Source organism: Rhipicephalus microplus, chromosome X (assembly GCF_043290135.1).
Source record: "Rhipicephalus microplus isolate Deutch F79 chromosome X, USDA_Rmic, whole genome shotgun sequence".
In the NCBI taxonomy this organism is placed as follows: Eukaryota; Metazoa; Arthropoda; class Arachnida; order Ixodida; family Ixodidae; genus Rhipicephalus; species Rhipicephalus microplus.
This window is the reverse complement of record NC_134710.1, coordinates 388,981,110-389,004,014: the sequence shown is the minus strand read 5'-3', so window position 1 is coordinate 389,004,014 and position 22,905 is coordinate 388,981,110. Positions and strand designations below refer to the sequence as shown.

Below are 22,905 nucleotides of genomic sequence, written 5' to 3'. Positions count from 1 at the left end.
TTTTTGTCAAATATTTAGATACGCAACTATTTACATCCGGGATTTGGAGTGAAAATTCTTCAATACTTTGACGGCCGCCATTGTTGGCATGTGAATTGTTTGCATTATTGTCTGTAAATTGCGTGGACACCTAGGCTGTAATATAAAAGTAGCGTATCTTCAGAAAGTTGTAGGACTTAGCCCGTTGGATGTGAGAAAAAAAAATGCAGAATGTAGTTCATGGAAGTGCGTGCGATGCCGTGAGAGAGGAACCACAGGAGGTTAGCAAAGGACGTACAAGAACTAGCGAAAATTTTGAGACGGGTCAGAGGCAGAGCTTGAGTTCCCTGCATTCCAATTTTATGGCAAATTTAACCGAAAGCGACGACGAGGAGGCATCCGAGGTAATTCTGCTTTCTTTCTTTTGCTCTTCAGTACTTGTGACTCGCTTGTGTGCATTTAAATGAGAAAAAAAATGCTGTTGCGATCGTTAGGCTTAGTGGGGCTTTTTCTGTCCCCTCCGTATCGACCAGTCACCGTTCGGCACTTTTGCCTCGATGCGGTAAGTAGGGGCAGGTGACCGACAGGTCGTCGCTGCTGGCCAGTAGTGAACCTGTGTCGCGAGCCGATGCACCTTTGCCGCAATTGCGCTTCCATGTCGGGGGTCTGGCTACGGTAGCGTACGGGCCAGCACGAGGGTTGCGGTCACGGCGGTGCCAGCGCGCAAACCGCACTGTCGCCGGCCACAATCGCAACTCCGCTGTGCCGCCTCGTGCAGTATTTAGCGATGTGCGGAATCGCGTTGCACGTGCTTCCCTGCATCGGTAAATAAATAAGACGAAGAATTAAATGGGCCCGTTAGCAGAGGGCCTAGGCCTATTGTGTGCCGACCCCCCTACCCTTCCATTTTAAGACTTTTTCACCCCTTCGGGCATTTGTCTGGGCAGTCCAGGCAATGGAACATCGTGGCTCTGTTTCTAATTACTCGGACAGATTGCGGCAACGCGCCTCATGAACTGGCACGGTAAGAGTACTTGTATGTACGGCGTTTAAGGACCGAGGAAGTGGCGTCCCGTGCAGTACCCTTTCGCGGATCCGAAATATCAGTGTTTTTGGCCGATTGAGTGGCGGTTGGGGCTCCTACTATTGGCCGATGATAGTTGCGCGGACGCCTATCAGACTTGTCAACGCCGCAGCGTACGCAGCAGGGCGCGCGTTTCTTTTATGCTGCGCCTTCTCCTTGCGTCACGTTGCGACGCCGTGCCGTGCCCCCGTCGAGAGTGAATGCCCCGCTGCCAACGGACGCAAACGGTAGCCAGTGTGTTCTGTTTGTGTCTGGCGGCTCATCACAATCTCGTTGCGCAGCACCGCTGGGAACCGCGTGTTGTAGGCCGGTCTTCCCGATTGAGTCCAGCCGAATGTGTACAGCATGACGTTTTTTGTATTTCTCGCCAACTCCGCAAGCAAACATGAACGAGTGGGGGAAGGGCGATGGGGAGGGGGCTACGTGAGCTAGGCCTAAAGCTTCGGGCAACGTGTATTGTGCGCTGTTTTATGCCGCGTTCGGACGTATGCAGGCCTGTGAACGGACAAGGGTGAGCTGGCCGAGGGGACTCTCGTGCATGACGTCGCGTGCTGCATTCGCATGTGCGATCTCGCGTTCCTGTCGTCTACTCGTGTCGGTCCTTCGAATGCATCGCCGTGGTATAGTTTGCGTTGTTACCAACAGAAGTAGCACCATACAGTAGCCGTTGGCCAGGGCGCTTCTTCCGTCAAACAGCGCGAGCTTGCTGCTCAACACACTCGCGCTGTCGGACAACTTTCGCCCTACATTGCGCTCACAGTACCCTAGCTCAGCGATGACAAGCGAGTAGAGCGCCTTAGGTAGAGAAGCCTGTGCGGCGTATGCATATGCTTCCGTCACTGGCTCGTTGTCTGCTGACGCGAGCACTCGTGCTAGATTTGCTGCCATGTTTGTAGACAGCAGTATCGCCATTCCACGATTGCTGTTTTGTGGTGCGCGAATAGGAACCCGCCTTCGCGTGAACAGAAGTAACGCTCGCCGCTGTCTTTTCTCGTGTATAAGTTAACTTGACACGTGCCCCCATCCCTCGTGTGCGAGCTTCGTTGCGTAAACTGCGATTCTTCCGCGATCGCCTCCTCGAAGCTCGCACTTAACAGCTGTGCATGACCTTGACTCATTAAGCTATCTCCCACAGCGTGTGTGAAAAGCGTCAGACAATTTGTGTACCCGAGTATCTGTTCAGCTGCATGTTGCATGGAGAGGTTGCTTGCTTGAGTCTGTTACGTGACTGGGGCCACCTTGATTGGTCAAGCATATTTCACTGAACTAAATAAGCGAACGTAAACAAGTGCGTATTGTTACCTGCCATGCATGCTGGGGGGATACAATTTCAGTTTCTTATGAATCTTGCTGTTGTCATGTAACAATTGGTAGGTCACAGTAAGTGTTGTTCCCCCTTGCAGGGATCTAGTAAGCAGTGTAGAGTTGTGAAAAAATGGTAAAATGGTGCTTTGAAGAGAAGCAATGCTGCACTTGTTTGCCCTGTGATATTTGTATTGTGAGCAAAGACGCCGGTTAAATAAGTTCATCTTTGTCATTCATAGCGACCAAGTATCGGATGGTTGTTGAGCATTGTTGACAAATTCTTATCCTGGCATTGGAATATAGGGTGCTTGCATGAATGGCGGCGACGTTATGAATGCTGAGTAGGCAGCCATTTTTTTTGTCAGAGGTGGTTGGGGAGTGCGGCAGCGCAGTTGTGTTTGCGAGATTTGGCATTGCTTGCAGGCATGATCGAGTGCAAGCGCGACGCAAACTTAACTCTAAGAGGGGTCGTGCACGATGTCAGCCTTACCAGAAGACTATACCGCAACACTGCCAGAAAGACCTTGAGCGGTACGAAGAAGAGACGAGAATTTGTTCCGAGTGGACCCATTGACGCTTCGTGCGGGCGGCTGTGTAAACGACGTGCACTTGTGGCCGCGCGTCAACAGCTCCGATATTGATGAATTTCTCGTTCCGAGGACGAGTTTGATTACCCGGGAGCTAAAGTTGAGAAAGGCAATCAAGGGCCACAACTTTGTGACGAGTGGCTGGTTGTGGGAGTCGTAAATGAAGAAATTCGCCGCCAATATCGTGATTGTCGTCACACAAGTAAGAGATGTTAAATTGATTTCGGCGTAGGTGCTAATGTTTGTTTCTGTTCCTGTTCAAGTTAAACTCCCTGTGTGTTAACAGCCCCTCGTCGATGTCTTGTTCATGGGCAAGAGTGATGGCAAGGTCCTTGCCGCGCACTGCACATGCATGGCTGGGAATAGCGAAACCTGCTCGCATCCTACTGCGCTGTTATTCTATGTGGAGTACGACGCACATGCACGAGAAGAGCGCTCCTCAATTTAACACGTCTTACTTGAGGGATGACGACCATGGTGTCGGAAGCGACTTTCTTCACCCACGGCTCCCGCACCCGACTGCTCTACTCAAACTTGTAACCCTCGAGGGCCTTTCTGGGCTTCATCTGCTCCCGGGTTTTCAAACTCGTCCTCGAAACGAAAAATTCACGATTATCGGAGCTGTCGACGCGCCGTCACCAGTGCACGACGCCTACACAGTCGTCCAAACGAAGCGTCAATGGATCCACTAGGAGCAAATGCTCGCCTCTTTTTCGTACGGCTCGAGGTCTTTGTGGCATAGCGTCTTCCGGTGAGGCTTAGATTGTGCACGACCCCTCTTAGAGTTAAATTTTCGTCGCGATCGTACTCGATCACGACTGCGCTGCTGCACTCCCCGGCCGCCTCTGACAAAAAAAAAAGGCTGCCTACCCAGAGTCCATAGCGTCGCTGCCGTTCATGCAAGCTCCCTATAGTGTACTCTGCGGACCCTCTGTAAACACTGTGACTTCTATTGCTTTATTCGTAACTGAGTGAAATGTGGCGGGATGTGTGTCATTTATGGGTTTGTCGCTTCTGCTAATATCTCTAGCACATTCGATAAATAAGATCTGTGTATGCTCTCGCATGTATGAGGTCTGCTTAGGCTTCTTTCTCACCGTTTGTGTTTTCACTAGCTACATCACAATAAGCAAATAGATTTGGGCACCAAAAATGACGCGCCCTTCTTGTATTCAAATCTACACCAGTTACGGCTCTTAATAGATCAGTTGCAGTTTGCATCGCGCAACTTCAGGCACAAAGCCTAAAATTCTTTATAGGATGAAATGTTAGTGAAGTCTGTATAGCTTTCTCCTAAGTAGCTGTATTGGACAGCACAGTGTCGTAGTTTTTGTTTTTTTGTAACCATGTGCTACGTCTTGGTGATTGTGCGAGCAGTGTTGAAGAGTGGTGGTGACAATGGAGAAACGCATACGTGCATGTATACTTTTCTTCAATTTCACTGGCCTTCTTCAATTGCTTACATATGTGGGCAACAAAGGTAATAGTGAATCTTGATGTTATTGCATTTATACTTACTTTTCTCATGCTGTAGAGCTCGGCTTAAAAAAAAAAAGGTAAACTGAGTACAGTGCGAGTGGCACCTATGGTCTGAAATTTCTGGATTCCATAGCCTCTGTTGATTTCTCTTGCAAAGCTGCTTCTTGTCAAGTGTGTGCCCCGCCGCGATGGTCTAGTGGCTAAGGTACTCGGCTGATGACCCGCAGGGCGCGGGTTCGAATCCCTGCTGCGGCGGCTGCATTTCCGATGGAGGCGGAAATGTTGTAGGCCCGTGTGCTCAGATTTGGGTGCACGTTAAAGAACCCCAGGTGGTCTAAATTTCCGGAGCCCTCCACTACGGCGTCTCTCATAATCATATAGTGGTTTTGGGACGTTAAACCCCACATATCAATCAATCAATCATTGTCATGTGTGTGGGAAGCTTTCATAAATGCAGCCTAATGAATTTTACTTACGTTTAATGCCTGCTGCAGAAAAAAAAAAGATATAGAAAGAGTGCACTGTTTGGTAGCATTTCTTTCTCATTAGTTTCATGAGATTTCGTGCATTGCGACACGGAACTGAAAAAATAAAAAGGCCTAATTCTTGTACAGTGTGTGTGTACCATGCAATGCTAGTGTAACATTGGGTTGTTTTGCGAGATATGTTTATTATATCCCATTCAGCTGTAGTGGCTACACCTGGATACACAACTTGTACATGCTAGTTGTATCAACTTGTGAAAAAAAAAAAAGGCAAGGTGCATTGCCTATTGGATGAACTGAACCTTCTTCGTAGTCGGTATGTCTTGACTTAGCTTTGTTGTGCTGCATATGGCTGGAATCAATCACTTTTGTGAAGGTACTGCGACATTGGATGTATTCTCGAATGTGCCGGGCTTCAAGAAATACAAGGTCTGTAGAAAAGTATGCAGAAAAAAAAAACTGCCATAATTGGAGCATTGGAAACCTAAAACCCCTCACAGTAGTCCCCTTGGTACTCCACACACTTCTCCAAGCGGTACTGCCATTGTTGGAAGCATTCTGAGAAGACCTCTCTGAGAATGGAGTTTAGCTCACCTGTCGTCGTTGCAGCCATAATGTCCTCCCTGGTCTGAAATCGCTTTGCTTTCAATGTCCTTTTTAGGGGAAACAGCCAGAATTCGCAGGGGGCCATATCAGGAGAGTAAGCAGCCTGCTGAACTACAGGCCAAAAAAAGTCTACACCAAGTTTGAGAAATTTGCGGGAGCATTGTCGGGATAGATTACCAGTTTTCTGTTGACCACAACTCGGGTCTCTTGCGCCGCGCAGCATCACGTAGGTGACGGAGATCATCCCTGTAGTACTCTGTAGTGTGTACTTGTGGTGCACCGTGGGAGTCAGAGAAAGCACTCAGCATCACTTTGACATCGCTGTGCACTTGGCGAATCTTCTTTGGTCTTGGCGACGGGGAATGCTTCCACCGTGACGACTGGGATTTGGTTTTCGGGTCATACCCGTACACCCAGGACTCGTCGCGATTGATAATGGTGTTTATAAAGTGGGGGTCACTGCTTGTGAAATCTAGTATGTCCTGTAAGATTTAAACACGAAGTTGCTTATGCTCCACTACGCGCAGTTTCAGCACGAATTTTGGCGCAACTGTTTTCGTGGCCAAATTTTTGGCTATAATGGAATGTGCAGGGAAAGTGCTGATGCCCACCTCATCCGCACTTTCCCAGATAGTCGCACGACGGTCCTGCATCACCACAGCCTTCACTTCGGCAATGGCCTGGTAATTTCAGCATGTTGATGGAGCCTGGCTCGCTCTCTACCAATGTGCGGCCGTGTTTAAACTGGTTGTACCACTCCTTAATCTGTGTGCGGCTCATAGCTTCGTCACCGAAAGTAGTCTCGATCTTCCCAATGGTTTCCACTTGGCTGTCATTTAATTTCTGGCAAAATTTGGTTCAGTAGCGCTGCTCCAGTCGCTTCTTGATTTTTTTTTTGCAATGAAAAAGTGACGAGAGCACTGTGTGCTACCTCACTCAAATGCTGCGTCCCAACGACCTGACGCTATTGGCAGGCGGGAAAAATTAACGCATGCGCACGAATGTTCAAGGTCGGCTGATGCAAGCACACTTAATTTAAACCCATCAGGTGCTCGCAAAAAAAAAAAAAAAAAAAATAAGGTCGTATCCTTCTCTAACAGACCTCTTAATCCGAAGTACTGCTTCTCATTTCTCAAATTAATGTAAACAAAAAGTACATGCAAAATATTTGGAGCCTATGATTTTCATATTGAAACTAAATGGGAATGACGAAAAATGAAATATTTGATTACATACTAATTGCAACAAATGACTGAAACTCAAAACAACAGATTGCTTACTTTTCATTCTTGGAATGTAATATTGAGTGCCTTGGAAATATGCTATGTGAATTACGCTATAATAGACAGTGCATTATGATTCGCACCTGGAAGGGATATGTCAGTTTTGAAAAGGTTGAGGGGGGAGGGTTAAAAACCTGTTTGTGTGATTTTGTAATTATTTAATTGGTTATACAAAATGTTTTTTTTTTTTTGCTGGGGTTTTTTGCTCAGAAGTGAGCACCTGTGATTTGGCATAGGGAATTGACAGCCATTTCAGTGGCACTCCTATTTGAATACCACTTTTGTTTCTTTAAGGAAAAAAAGGATGAAGCACAAGCAGAGTCCTTCAATACATTTACTGGCCATGAAGCTTCAGGGAAAGTTTGATGTAGGGACAAGAGCAACCGCTAGGGACGTCCTTTCCCACGGCGGGGCATCGGAACCGCGGCGGCGCTGCCATTGTACGGCATGCACCGGAGCTGTGAAACGTGAATATAGCCATGAAGGTTGAATTTGTCTTCAAAGTGATGTTAGCTTCAAGAAAATTCAAGAAAGCTCGAATACAGTGAAATTTGGCATCGATTGAGACCTTGAAGCTAGAAATTTGACGGAATGCTGATTCCACTGTAAAACATGCTACCGCTATAAAAGCATGCTTATTTCTTTTCCCCGTTAAGCTTCTAGTAAATATTTGTGTACAATCTATGGTTCAACGACTCGGGTGGTATTTACCGTGTCGCGGAAGTGCAGTGGTTGCAACTTTTGACAGCCCATATCCAACCTTCCAGGCTATATATACATTCGGTGTTTCTAATATCAAGATATATATCTTAAAATTGCCTCGCACTTATTAAACCAACGGCCAGTTTGAATGAATCGGTGCTTTTAATTTAGCAAGTGATGATGATGAAGCAATACTTCATATGATGTTTACCTCATTTTGTTTTGCGTTTATTTATCACTACGGTGTCATAGGGCGTTCCAAGTTCGGTTGATCATGCAATGTAGTTTCTCGATCCTTTACTCTGCTGTGTAGCTTACTCATGCTGTATTTTCCCTGTCCTCATTTATTGTTTTTACTGTAAAGGGGAGAAAGCCTTACATACCTCCTCAAACATCAAAATTGACCGTCTGCATCCCGCGCCAGAGGCGTCAACGTGTGACTCCAAAAGTTGGCTTTGCTCATGACACATCGATTTAACATTTTACGCTTTTACAAGCTTGCGCAAGTTTTTTTACAGCATTGTGGTGCAACCTCTCTTGTGCCGTCACCCTAGCAAACTTCTATTGGTAGCGCTGAAGTCTCTGTTGCATGAGAAAGACGTGTGCTTTGATTTTTTCAAGCTGTGAGGAGCTGTATGTAGCTCCACCTGTTTGGCATATCACTTCTGCACTTTTGGTCATCTCGGTGCTTGTATAAACGAAAACGGTGAGCATTTCACTCATCGGGCTTCTGTATTACCTACTGGCAAGGAAAGAGGAAGAGGGGGCCGGTATGCTCACCTTCATTAAATGCGTCTTCCATTGCAGCTATGTCAACAGGGCTCATGCACAGTCCAATGCAGCCTCAACAGTATCCAGCTCACTTGTAGGTATCCAGCTCACAGTATGCCCGACGCTTGTAGGGGGACGAGCTCTGTATCTTTTTGCACTGTAGAAATATGCTGTGAGGCCGAAATTCTTATAGCGTCGGCCAATGTTTCGGAACGTCGCGCGGTGACTTCACAACACTTCTGAGCAGCCACTGGTCCACGCGAACGATGTCACTCTCATGGAAGTACTTTTCGCACACATGTAAATTCAGAGAAACAAATGTGAAACCACCTGTTTCTTGTCACAGCATTGCGTGCTTACACTTTTCCCGCCGATCACTTTAGGCAGTGAGAACGACTCTGAGATTGTTTCGTCATTTCTTTTGTGACTGTATTGACAACCAGGTACGCAGCAGGTATACAGCATCCTTCGCGATCTTCAGGCACAGCACACAAGGTACAATAGTAATCATACGGTGAAAAACTATGCGATGGCACGCCACAATATTATACATTGACTCCATAGCAGCACCAGCAGGCAGCTTCTCTCTGATCTGTTTGATGCCCTGTTGATGTTTGATGATCTGTTTGATCTGTTGAAACCTCAACCAGAATTAAATATGAAAGGCTGCTGAAGCTCTGTTTACGTAGGGTATGATTCTGGCTGCACATAATCATTGTGCTCTGTTTGGAAAGCAAGGGTTGTGCCATAAATTTAGCGCATTAGTACCACTATCTTTTTGGCTAAGTGGTGCACAAAAGTAGGTAAAAGTACTAAGCCAATGCTGCATACTTATTTGAGCTGTGTTCTTTTTTTAAAGGCTTCATTTGTTCCTCCATTTTTATACGTTAAAACTCCTACTCTGTTGGGGATAATAGATGAAGTTTGCATTCTTGAGATATGCTTTAGCTGTAAAATGCCAGTGTATAGTAGCTGGGTATAGCGGATTAAAGAAAGAAAAGGATACTGTTGATTATATCTTGGGGTGCTTTGTAATTGTGTGGATTAATTTTATGAGAACAGTGCTTGCATATAGAATGAATTGGCAGATGTTGACTCTGTTTTTAAAATGTCAGTCCTTGCAGTTCTAAGGCTGTTCTGGCAAGGATAACAAAAAACAATGGCATAATAACAGTGCTGGGAAGGATAACAAATAAAGGTTTCTTGGACAAAGGTCATGTAGAGCATGTCGAAACACAAAACTGACTTGGCATGTGCTTGTATAAGTGAGTGCTATTGGGGTTTAAACAGTTGCTGCTTCATAAAGAGTGGTTGGCACATTTACTAGCTTGACTTGCATTGTTTAAAAAAAAAGCAACAAAAGGTTGAGATATTGAATGTTTTTAAAAAGTTTGGCAGCAAAGTTATCGAAAACCGTGCGTGCACTGACATAGCTTGTGTGCCATCAGTGCTTAAAACTCTAATGGTCGTACTTCTGAATCAGGTCACCTAGTTTGGGCATCTTTGCTTGAAATAACCTAACATAGCTTGTTGCTGAGAAGAATGGATGTATTGTTTGTCAATTTTAGGCAGGGCAGTGGGTTTCACAATGCAATCGTATTCTTGCATTGTGATTTCACTGAAAAAGCACGCATTCTATTCATATGGGCTGCCCACTATGATTCATCATCTGTGATTAGGATTAGGAATTCTGGAATGAAAAGATGTCGGCTTTGGATGCTGTCTGTAATAAATGGGCCTTATTGTAATGCCTGTTCCTTGGTGCAGAGCTGGAGATTTGTAAACTTTGAGCTTTTCATTATTATTTTTCAAACTTGCCAAATTTCTGCGATATTGAATAGATTCCAGGCCCTAAGTGACTTCCTGTTGTTGCTGCGATTTCAGGTTTGTCTCAAGTGCAACAAGTTTTGTTTAGATGGGTCTACATGTTATCTTGTAAAAGTGTTTCTGCGTTATGCATTTCAGTGGGTTTCATAAAAGGTAGGTCCTAGATGAAGGTTTCAGTGGGGTTAAATTAACTGGGTTATTCTGTGCATTGTTGGGTACGGTAACCATAATCATTGACGTGTGGTGGCTTCACGATATCCCTTAGTGATTTCCTGTTGCTGCAATTTCAGGTTTGTCTCAAGTGGAACAAATTTTGTTTAGATGGGTACACGTATTATCTTGTAAAAGTGTTTCTGCTTCATGCATTTCAGTAGGTTTCATAAAAGGTAGCTCCTAGATGAAGCTTTCAGTAGGGTTGAAGTAACTGGGTTATTGTGTGCATTGTTGGGTACGGTAACAGTAATGATTGACATGTGGTGGTTTCATGATATGTTGCTGTAGGTTTCATACGTCCTTGGTACTGAAGGCTTCGGAACACTAGAAGCAAAGACGCATTCCTCAAGTTTAATTCATAAGAATTGTCCTGCTGTGGCCATTTAAAAAAGGCTTGCGGTGAGCCATTTAAATTGCTGTCCATTGGCTCAAATGACATGAAAGGATTACATGCAAAAATGCTGCATTTAGAAGTATTGCGATTTGTAACCTTTTCCTGTTACAAATGTTTTTTGAGTGAAAACATTTTAGAACTGGCGTGGAATTAAAAAAGAAAAGGTGATGCCGATGAAAAATTCATTTCAAATTTAATTTGAAGTAAACAAACTTTTTTACGTTACTCACAAAGTATTTCTTTGCATAGTGCCGACACTTCGAGGGTTTCTATCTACGTATCTGTCTAGCTGCCTACGTCTAGGTGCTCTCACGATTATCTACTTGTGATAGACCGAAATTATTATTGTAGAGCAAGAGGGTTTGACAACTACGGCTGTCTGGTCATATGAATAATGTGAAGACCCCGTCGCATACCATACCTGTATACCATGGGCGCGGTATGCGGTTATACAGTTTTTATCTACCTAGGAACGGTGAGAACATACATTAACTTTATGCAAGAGCATTAAAAAAAAAAACTGACATTAGGAGTGTTGACCTAATGACATTAGGAGTGTTGACCGAATATATAAAAACTGACATTAGGAGTGTTGACCGAATATATAACATATATTCTTTGCATATATGCAAAGAATATATGTTATTGCCCCAGCAGGAACAAAACCTATGCATTCTACCTGGAGATCAGGTGTTCTACCACTGAGCTCCTTGGAAAAAAGGCTATGCAAGTGTAATGTCGGTGAAACATCAATTGTGGGTGCAATGCAGCCTGTCAGCTGTATAATATTTTAAAAATGATTTAGCATATGTTGGGCGTCATTTCGTAAGGTTGGCTTGCCCAACAAATCAGTTGCACCACAGTCGCCTTCCTTTCTCTGCATGCTTCACATGACATCGATTTCTCACGGTATGAGGGATGTGCCAAATTCTTAATTTTTTTTTTCAAATTATCAAAAATTAACTGTGTTATAGCAAAGGTGTTGAACCTAAACGGAATGGAAATTAGGGCTAGATCTTAATCCGAACCTAAAAAATAAACTAAAATGAAGTCAGTAAGTGAACTGAGAAGTTCACAGTATAGGTACCAATCATTACAGTCTGCTTGGAGAGAATTGTTACTGCTATTTCACAGATGACCATGTTTATAAAAGCACTTTCAGAGGTCGCCCATCATTGACGTCGACTTGCTTTTTTTTCAGCCCATTGGTTCACTCTCCTGGTTCAGACAATGCAGTTCGTTTCATAAATCTTGACATGTTTGCGTTTGTTCAAAATGGTGCATGATGCTGTATCCTTCAGCTCGGCAATACTCGGCTGCTGACCCGCAGGTCGCGGGATCGAATCCCGGCAGTGGCGGCTGCATTTCCGATGGAGGCGGAAATGTTTTAGGCTCGTGTACTCAGATTTCGGTGCACGTTAAAGAACCCCAGGTGGTCAAAATTTCTGGAGCCCTCCACTACGGCGTCTCTCATAATCATATGGTGGTTTTGGGACGTTAAACCCCACAAATCAATCAATCAATTCAGCTCGGCAAGCACTGCATTCCACATGAAATGCATCTGTGCCATACTACTATTATTAATCATTATTTCAGTGTCATCGTGTATATACAATGGTGCATGTGGTGTAGGACTATCTAGTTTTATTGCCCAAGAAACTCTTCTAAACTTTTCATTTATTCGGTTTCCATCTATACTCGGCAGTTCTTATGTAATATAATTGCATTCCTATTCATCCTGACTAGTCCTGCAGTTATGTGAATTTTCACTGTTTAACTGGTTCTCAATATGATTAGCAATACAGACATGGTTAAAGGCCAACTGCAGCGAAATTTGACCTGGACAGAATGAGCTCTAAATGCCTAGTATATGTTGGGCAAGCAATGGTAATGACAGTGAAAAAGCAATCGTGTATTTCATTTATAATTGTTGCTCTAATTGTCAGCTTGCAGGGTATGTGGAGCCCTAGTGGTGTGCCCGGGCAAATCGGAAATGACATGAATTTCAGCTCGGAACTCCCTGCAACCCCACTGTTTATTTTCTGCATGACACCCCTCTGTGCGAGCTGATAACTCAGAAGAGTTAACTCTTTTCTAGTATCAAATGTAGGCTGCTGGAACACATGTTAGGGCTGGGATCAATCGGATTTCAGTTTTTTCAAAAATACTTAAGGCTTCAAAAGCTGCCGGTTATCGGAGTAAGAGAATGGGTGGTGTCAAAGTGCATAGTGCAGCACGCAGAGCACTTTGAAGATGATGAATATAAACATGACTGGTGTCTCTTCGTCCGAATACTGTTGAAACTAAAAATGTTGAATCTTGACGCAGTGCCTTCAGAGTTTGACCAGTGCAAATCCAACAGCGGAAACCCTGATCGTAATTTAGAGAGGTGCCGGCAATAACATGTACTTGTATTAGACAGCTTTAGTGTAGTGTAAAATGCTTGTAGTAGTGTGTTTTGCCTGCTATATTATAGTGTAACGCTAGTCCAAACACAAAACCGGTAAGACAATTCTCTAAGTATCTCACAAGCTGCACAATCTATGATCGTGTAATCAAAGCACTAAAAGCCAATTGGCTCTCTTAGTGAAGTTCGACAGAAATGTAATCGTGCTCAGTTCAAAGCTATTTAAAAATGCACATAAATGTTAAAAAGAAAATGGATTGTGCTACATTAGGTTTAATGTCTTGTGGGCGCAATCAGACAAATTTTTACAGAAAAGCAGGGCGCTTTTGGTAGACATGGGAGTGTACCAAACAGCAGTGGTATTGAAAATAGCGCATTCTTATTATATTATTCGTAGTCTATCAACAAAGCGAGAATATCCTAAACGTAAGCGAACGGCATCATTTATTGTGAACCAGCAAGTTCGCCAAGACAGCAGGACAAGACTGTAGGCGGGAAGCGAGCAGCTGTTATTTAGACATGTTTTAGCGAACTTTTATGATCATGTATGGTTTCTCAGGCTTGCTAATAGGCAATCGTAGCAGTGTGAAAATATAGTTACTAATTGCTTGTAGATCATTTTTGGGGAAATGGGTAGCAGGATCCAGAGATACAGCATCTAGACCAGTAACTTCATTTGGAAGCACTTGCATCACCTCAGGCACTGTAGTTACTACTAAATGTTTTCTCGTTTTGCTGTAAGCAGTGATTTCAGGGTTCATCTTGCATGCTCAAAGTGTAAAAATTCGTTTAAAAATGGTTTATCATGCAGGAATCATGTAATCACCCAAAATTCGCTAACCATTTTCTCTGTAGGTGTCTCTGCTCATGTGAATGTTATTGGAACAGTTGGTTTGTGTGATATGAAGGCCCCCCCCAATGTGCTACTTCTGAACAGGAGATAAAAACGGAAGTAACAGATCAATAGCCACGATAAATCCAGAACAGGATTCTGTATGGAAGTTAGAAGCTGTGTTAATTCAGTGATCCTTAGTGCAAACAAAAATTTATATGTAAATTATGGGCATCATTAGCTAAAACTCTCTGGGGCCAACTGAGCCTCCGCTTATTTCCTCTGAACACAGTAACCCGTTTGAAAGCAAAGTAGATCATCTTTGTCAAGGATTGGCTTGCCACATGCGTGAATTCCCAAAGGGACACTTCAGAATAAAAACATTTTTCTTGTATAAAAAAATTTGCCCTGCCGTAGCAGTCAAGTGGCTAAGGTACTCTGCCGCTAACCCGCAGGTCGCGGGTTTGAATACCGGCTTTGTAGGCTGCAATTTTGATGGAGGCGGAAATGCTGAGGCCCGTGTGCTCAGATTTGGGTGCACGTTAAAGATCCTCAGGTGGTCGAAATTTCCAGAGCCCTCCACTATGGCATCGCTGATAATTATATGGTGGTTTTGGGACGTTTAACCTGTGGGGTCTCGATGTGGCGAGTGCCACGCTCTTGCAGTGAGCAGACACAGCAGACGCGGTCGGACCAAACCAAAACAACACACATTTATTCAACAACTTTTTGAACAACGATATTGTTAGCCCAATGATTATATATCAATCGTGATCCACACGCTAAAACAGCCCTACACAAAATTGCCTAACACTCAACAACGTAAAAAACACAAGAATGCACACAAGGTGGCTTCGCTAACGCTTGACTCACTGCGAGGGTCAACGGCAGACGGCCCGCGATGCCGTCCACTGCGACCCGTTGCAAGAGACAACCGCTCGCTCCAACAGCCACACGCAAAAGAGAACCGCTCATCTCTCCCGTGCCGCCACCCAGGCTAGCCAACACGCGTCGCTGCCAGCGCCATCGCTCTAACCATGATGATGATGGTGGTGAACAACGCCCGCGAACACACCACCACCTACCGTTCGATAGTTGCGACCCCAGAATGCAACTTTGCGTGAGACACGTGCGCCACGGGGCACAACCAACTTCGCAGGGGGTGTTAGCACCCTCACAAACCCCACATATTAATCAATGCAAAGATGCTTAGTTCTGGGCACAGCATGATTATTGCAAATTTTTTTTTGCTGAATAAATGAATGAATGAAACAACTTTATTGTGAGATCTGGCTAGTTGCTGGTTCGGGCTGACTGCTCAGATAATGGACTTTGAAGACCTTGACTACCAATAACCTCCCTGGCTTGTTGTATAGCCGAGGTTTGGTCTTCTAAATTAGAGCTGAGCAGTGTTGTAGTAGGTCTGGGGAGTCTGTTCACTTCTTGGGACACTCCCATAGCATGCGACTTAGAGAGGCCGCTTCTATTCTACAGGCTTTACATATCCAGTCTGGGTAAATTTCTGGAGAAATTGTGTGTAGCTGAGCAAGGCTGGGAAAATAATTAGCAATTTGCACCAATTTGCCGTCTGTTTTCAATCTAATTTTGGGTGAGGTGGAGGCAAAATCTGTCCCAAGTCGCAATGATACTTCGTGTGATCTGCATAGCTGTCGATTTTGTCTTTAAGGTTCGGTTTCGGCATCAGCATCTCTCGATGACTGTACCCCTTGGATCCGCGGTGGGTCGTCTCGCGACGGTGCATGTACCTTCTCGTTTGGGTTTGTGTGTGCCGGGAACCAGATTAGATATTTACGTTCTTCTGAACCCATCAGTTTTCGTTAAAATTTTTAAGGCACTTTGCAAAATGCGTTCGCACGTAAAATTTCTAATCGTGACCTGCGAGTCTCTCAAAGTGAAGCTATGTTTTGTGGAAGTGAGAGCCATGGCAATGGCAACCTCTTCAGCTTCCTCAGTTCGTGTTGTAAAGACAGTACTAGCATTAACGCAGTTTCCAGTTGCGTCTACAGCCGCTGCAACATGTGCTCTCTTCTTGGAGTACGGGCTCGCATCTACGAACAGAGACTTTTCACTAGTCGCCCTGCCGCGGTGGTCTAGTGGCTAAGGTACTCTGCTGCTGACCCGCAGGTCGCGGGTTCAAATCCCGGCTGCGGCGGCTGCATTTCCGATGGAGGCGGAAATGTCGTAGGCCCGTGTGCTCAGATTTGGGTGCACGTTAAAGAACCCCAGGTGGTCAAAATTTCCGAAGCCCTCCACTACGGCGTCTCATAATCATATGGTGGTTTTGGGACGTTAAACACCACAAATCAATCAATCAACTTCTCACTAGTCTCGTGTGTCTTGAGCAGCGCTTTTGCTCTGTGGCATCTGCCTTGTGCATTTGTGGTGGGGTTCATATTTCTAGGAAGTGGGTTTATCATGATTTTGGGGTGGATGTGGATGGGGAATGCCACTGTTCTTGCTGTGCTGAACGTGGTATGTGATATCCGATTTCGCTAACATGTTCGTGCCCATTATCATTTCTGACAGACTTTCTAATTGTGAGACATGCTAGGCTTTGGCGATCTCCTCTAGCGTGTTGTGAAAAACAAGTAGGCAAGCGCAGTTTCACTTTTTGAGTAGTCAACTACACTTGGCCATACCCTATGATGTCATATTGAGAAGTTTCAAGAAAGCTTTGGCATGATATTGATGCGTGGAAGGGTGTATTGACAGTATGCTACAGTAATACAAGTTGTCTCGCGTAACTTGAGCCAAATATTTAGAAATAAAGATACATTATTAGTTAATTGAACTAAACACATATTAATTACACTAGCTTATTATTACTCAGGCTATATTTTTTCCCTTTAGTAACTCGGTGATTCTGTTCAATTGCCCAACTTTTTAATTACTCTCTGCAGACCCAAGGTATGAATACATTGTTGAACACATTTAGAAGCTTCCCACTGAATGGTTTTTTGTAAGATATGATCATGTGTCACACGTAGTCCTTTTCTCTACATTAACAAAGAAAGCCAGTGAAAAATGTAAAGAGTCATGTGCTGTTATGCCTGCGAGTCCACAGCGAACGGCCGTGCCTCTCAAAAAGGCAATCTGTGTCAAGGCCAGCCCGCAGTCCGCCTGACGCGAACAACTCATCGGCGTAAACACGCGCGGCGCCTTTCTGGCGTCCACGTGCAGTGAGTCAGCGCACGTGCAAGCGAGCCCGTCGAGTAAACAACCGGCGTCTTCCTGTCTGGGGGAATGACGCGGCCCAACGGCGACCCCATTGGAGGAGTCTGCCCTGACGACCAGCGGCGCTTCTGATTGGACATTTTGGTTGGACCCAGTGCATATAAAAGAAGCCCTGCAGCGCGTCGCGATCGGGCCGTCCTAGGTGAAAGCTGACATGTGTGTCAGAGCGGACCCGTTTGAGAGCAGACCTATGTGTTAGAAAGAAGAGCTCGGCTCTTCGAGTCTGTCGGCCCCAGTGCCGAATTTGTAACGCCTCTGTATATATGCTGTACATAAACCTTGTTTAAACTCACCGTCGTCTCGTCCGCTCGTCTATCAGCTTTGCGCAGAAGCAGTCGCGAGCTGAGAAACCTACGCTACCAAACGGCAGGTGACCTTTCCGGCGGAGTTCGAAGCAGTGGCGCCTTCGGGACCGTGTTGGCGTCACCGTCTTTCGAAACAGTGGTTGCAGCGGAGAGATTCAAGGCGCCCTTCGTAACGTCGTCGGAGGTGCGCGTCGCAACTGTGGTTGGCAGCTGCGGGATCGGCCGGCGTCAGCGACATCGATGCGGTGAGTGCCTGACGTTTTCCCCTCAGTTCACCAGACTACTCTAGCTCAGGTTGTAGTAGTTTAGAGAAGGGCTGTGTGAAGCATTCGAGTGAACTTTGATCGTTTCAAGCCAAGTTGAAGTGCTTTGAAACCAAAGTTAATGCGGAGGTGGTAAACACGGGAGTGTGAAAAATTGCTTGCGCGTCTTGCTAGTAGGCTTGTAGTGGGTACGGCAAGTAGATTCTTAACAGGGGCAAACAGCAAGAGGCTAGTGTGAACGATGGAGAACCTTAAAGTGAAGGAACTCATCGAAATTTGTGAGGAACTCGGCATTACTTTGGGCCGTGCGAAACGAAAGCAAGCGATCCTTGAGATCATGAAGCATGAGGGAGTGTCGGCTGAGGAAGTCGATGAGGCCTGGGTGGATATCAAAGCACGCCACGAGGAGGCTGAAAGGCGAGAAGCTCGCGAACGTGAGGAGGCTGAAAGGCGACAAGCTCGCGAACGTGAGGAGGCTGAAAGGCGACAAGCTCGTGAAGAAGCTGAAAGGCGCGAAGCTCGCGAAGAAGCTGAAAGACGCGAAGCTCGCGAAGAGGCTGAAAGGCGCGAAGCTCGCGAACGTGAAGAAGCTGAAAGGCGCGAACGTCGCGAGCGCGAGGAGGCCGAGAGACAGGAGCGCCTCGAGTTGAAACGAATAGAATTGGCAATCCTACAGTGTTCGCAGGCGCCTAGCGTAGCTTCTCCGACGATTCAGGTCAGCGGTTTTAGAATTCGGGGCAAAATTTTGACCTCATCACGACTTTAGCTGAGCGCTCTCGTTCAGAGTGATCTCAAGGGGCCAACTTTATGTTGTATTCAAATTCGTTACATTGTTGTACGTGGGAAAAAAAAATTGAGTCGTCATTTTAAGAGTCTTGTGTCCCACATATGCCTCTTGATGTAGAGGGAACTAAATTCAGATAGACACGTAGCTAGGTATATGTTAAACTATACTTTGTCTGGTGTTCTGTCAGGTGACCGAGGGCACTTGCTCGTGTCGTGTGTTGTCTGTTGTCGATCCGTTCTTGACAAGTTGCAGAACCATCAACAAGTGCAGAAATCGAAGATGGTCAGAAGAGACGAGCGAAGCTGGCCGGCAAGTTGTGGCGACAAGCCAGTGGAGCTGGGATCCGTCGTGAAGAATGGGATGTGTTCCCGGAACAGTCTGGAGCTGTATTCTCCCCATGGCCCTGGTGGCGAACCTGGAGGGACCTGGCGAACGAGCGCGCCTGACATACGAGCCCCGTGGAAGCAGCTCGTCTTTTCGGCGCATTGTCTGGCGGCGGGGGTGCTGTTATGCCTGCGAGTCCACAGCGAACGGCCGTGCCTCTCAAAAAGGCAATCTGTGTCAAGGCCAGCCCGCAGTCCGCCTGACGCGAACAACTCAACGGCGTAAACACGCGCGGCGCCTTTCTGGCGTCCACGTGCAGTGAGTCAGCGCACGTGCAAGCGAGCCCGTCGAGTAAACAACCGGCGTCTTCCTGTCTGGGGGAATGACGCGGCCCAGCGGCGACCCCATTGGAGGAGTCTGCCCTGACGACCAGCGGCACTTCTGATTGGACATTTTGGTTGGACCCGGTGCATATAAAAGAAGCCCTGCGGCGCGTCGCGATCGGGCGGTCCTAGGTGAAAGCTGACATGTGTGTCAGAGCGGACCCGTTTGAGAGCAGACCTATGTGTTAGAGAGGAGAGCTCGGCTCTTCGAGTCTCTGTCGGCCCCAGTGCCGAATTTGTAACGCCTCTGTATATATGCAGTACATAAACCTTGTTTAAACTCACCGTCGTCTCGTCCGCTCGTCTATCAGCTTTGCGCAGAAGCAGTCGCGAGCTGAGAAACCTACGCTACCAAACGGCAGGTGACCTTTCCGGCGGAGTTCGAAGCAGTGGCGCCTTCGGGACCGTGTTGGCGTCACCGTCTTTCGAAACAGTGGTTGCAGCGGAGAGATTCGAGGCGCCCTTCGTAACGTCGTCGGAGGTGCGCGTCGCAACAGTGCTTGAGGAGATCTTTATTGAGTGAATACGTATCGGCAGAACGACTGACTGAAATGTGTTGCTTTAGCCACCAACGCTTTGTGGGAAATGTAGATTTCCTGTCCTGAAAACGCGGCTATAGCTTGTTGGGAGCTAAAGCTGGAAGCGTATGCTGTGTTTTTCTGGCACGAACAAGCTCGATGTGCTGCGAATGCCGGCGTTGCCAGCGATCATGTTGATTGCCTTAGCAGTGGCTTATAAAACATAATTTTTATTTTGAAGTTGCGTCGTCCTGGCCATGCTCTTGACTATAGACGAGAGCACAGTTATCTCGAACCCAGGCACTTTTGGCGGTATACCCTCACTCCGAGAGACGCCATAATTTGTTTGCAACTGCCAAGGCGTGCCTCACTAGCATGGAATGTAGTGGCTCTGGGAGTGCCTGTTCACACTGCACCTGCTTATGAAATGTTATCTGGGTACCACTGCATAGCTGGTACCCAGATAACAGGTACCCAGGTCATCTGATGCGACAACTAGCGCAAGAGGAAGAGATTGCTCAGCACTGCCTGTGAAGTTTATAGTGCATCGCGGGAATAGTGCCGGTGCGGTGTGTTGCGATTGCACCGATTTCCGTCCACAACGAAAAGTGCGGAGCTCTGCCGCCTTATGATATAATCGCAATCGACAGGAAAAACTAAGAGCCCAGTAAAGTGTTTATGAGGTAAAAACAGCGCAAAAAATATAGACAAGGACGGCGGAAGAGGCACCTTGCTGTCTTCCTCTGTCCTTGTCTATGTTTTTTTCGCTGTTTTTACATCCCGAACATGAACCACCAACTAGCCCAACTTTCACTATTATTTCAGTAAAGTGTGCAAGTAAGTATCTTTATTGCGTTAATTCAAGCGCCACTCCAGCTGTTTCATTTTACAGCAGCAATTTGCGTGCAGTATGCCTGTAGTATGCGGCACAAAACTATTGCCGTACTCTTTTGCAGGCCGCGTGTCAATAATAGGATATACGTATTACGACTCGCGTGTGGATGCACGCACCGCGCATGTTTAGTACGACTGTAATGGCCTACTATCGTGATGCAAAGCTACGTGAACGACGTGGAAAACGCGGCTTTCGACTCGGCCGAACTGCGAAATGCCTTGACTGTCCCTATACGCGAATCTACATGTGCTTTCGGCCGGCGTCACCGTAGCATTTTAAAATCTTGTTTTGATTGATATGTGGGATTAAACGTCCCAAAACCACCATATGATTTTAAAATCTTGTTCTGGCTGGCACTTTTGCACTGCGCGTGTGTTCTGAGTACCCGGCAAGACTGGCAATTGATACACATGCGGTGCATGAGCATAAGTTGGAACCAAATTCTAGTGCTACGTTAACGCTAGCTTACAGCACAAATTCTGCCTTGTCACAGCCAAGGCACGCCGCAGTTAGACTGAGTTGAAAGCAACACTTTCTGCTGTTCGTGTTTCTTTCAATCGCAGTAGTACTTACCTGATGACGCTGCTTTTGTAGCCTGCAATGTACGTGCTGCAGACATTCCGTACTGTCGAGGAAGGTCTCTTCGACGTTTCACACATCAGCATAAACTTCCAGCACAGAAACAGCGCGAAACATGCTTACAGCCAGACCAGAGTTGTGAAGTGTCGCGTTTGATTTGCAGAGCATCTGCTCGCCTGGCAGTTGAGAGTGTTGCTTCGCTGCGCTTGCAACAGACGGCGCCACGCGCTTTTCAATATGGCAGCAAGCACTGAGCTCACTGTTTTCTGGTGTATAGATATTCAACATCCTTGCCGGACAAACAAGTGCCCGCCATGGGTACTTTACCTGGTAGAATAGGCTTGCTTTACCTGATCGAATGGCCTTGCAAGCAAGCCGAAGCAGCACCTAACCCCAAGGTGAAAGGAAAAAAATGTGTGTGGGGGGGGGGGGGCGAAGGCTGTAGTGGTTAGACAATTTCTTCGCCTTGGTTCTAACCTGTACAGAGAACGCTGCTTAAGCTACCTTCGCCGCAGTACACCGATGCCCTGCATAAAAACGTATTGAGATTTGGAAGGGGCTGTTACCACTAGTCACGGGACGCTACAAATTTTGTTAATTACTCATGTGTTTGTACACCGCATAATTTTGAGTACCAGTATAATCACCGACATTAAATAAGTTGCTAGCAACCATTTGGAGCAGTGTATGACATGTCTGCTTTCCTCATTCATTTTTTTTTGTGAATAAAATTTTTCGTCAGTTTTTTTTTGCCACCCCTACTCCTCGGTTTTATGAATCTACTGAATTTCAAAGTCGCGAGCTTGGCAGATCCATATTTAAATTCGCAGTCTGTCAAATGATTCAACAGGTGCAGCAAACCTAATATAGATTTCTTCTCTGTTTGGATTCTTCGAGAGTGAACATAGACCAGTAGGTGCTGCTGCTGCCAACACGCTGCTTTGCGAAATCGATGCGCTGACTGCTCTTGTGGCAAGTGTGCAATGCCCAACCTGCCAATGCCCAACCTGAACAGGAACTCGGCGTCCGAGATAGCTGGAAAGCGCAAAAGGCTTTCGGCATTCCTCGAACTGTGCTTTGAAAATACTGATTGCCCTGAATCTATACTTTCTTTCATTCATGCTTGCGTCGAGACATACTACTTCGGCCAGGGACCTAGGGACGAGTGCTCGCTTTGGCAGTGGCAGCTCGCGTGATAGCTTTGCTGTAAACGTTGAAGGCAGTCCTGACAGCACGCGCTATAGGCGCAGGCCATGACCAACTTTCACCATTCTGTGCGATTCTCAGTCTTCCGAGCATTCAGTGCAAGATGCTTTTCCTTGTGCCCTAATATGATGCAAAAAAATGGTTTCCTAATAAATGCCGACTTTCCAAACTTTCAAACTTGTTTTTCTCATTTTTGTTTTTTCTGACAATTTCACATTTTCCCGGCAGCCTTCTAGACACTTATACTTATGGTATAATAACGAAACTTGGTACGCATATTCTTCGACACATGCAGAATGCAAACATCTACTTGAAGTTGCAATGCCTACCAGAAACTTGTGAAAATATTAAGTTATTGTTTCAAGGGAAATTGAAAATAATTAGTCATTCAATAGGATTTCTTTTCTTGGTTCCAATATTTATGCGATATATCTGG

General features: G+C 46.0%; 1 protein-coding gene across 13 annotated transcripts in view; it reads left to right on the top strand.

The window, feature by feature from the left end:
• Positions 1 to 22,905, top strand: part of mask (multiple ankyrin repeats single KH domain) — a 340,851-nt gene that overhangs the window by 42,593 nt on the left and 275,353 nt on the right. Inside the window, exon 1 of one of the 13 annotated variants that reach the window (XM_075880097.1) lies at positions 67 to 383. The exons of the other annotated variants lie outside the window; for them this stretch is intronic. Within the exon in view, the coding sequence (XP_075736212.1) occupies positions 204 to 383 (180 nt within the window). The 5' untranslated portion in view covers positions 67 to 203. Of the gene's footprint in view, positions 1 to 66; positions 384 to 22,905 lie in introns of those variants that run through there. 13 annotated transcript variants of the gene reach the window in all.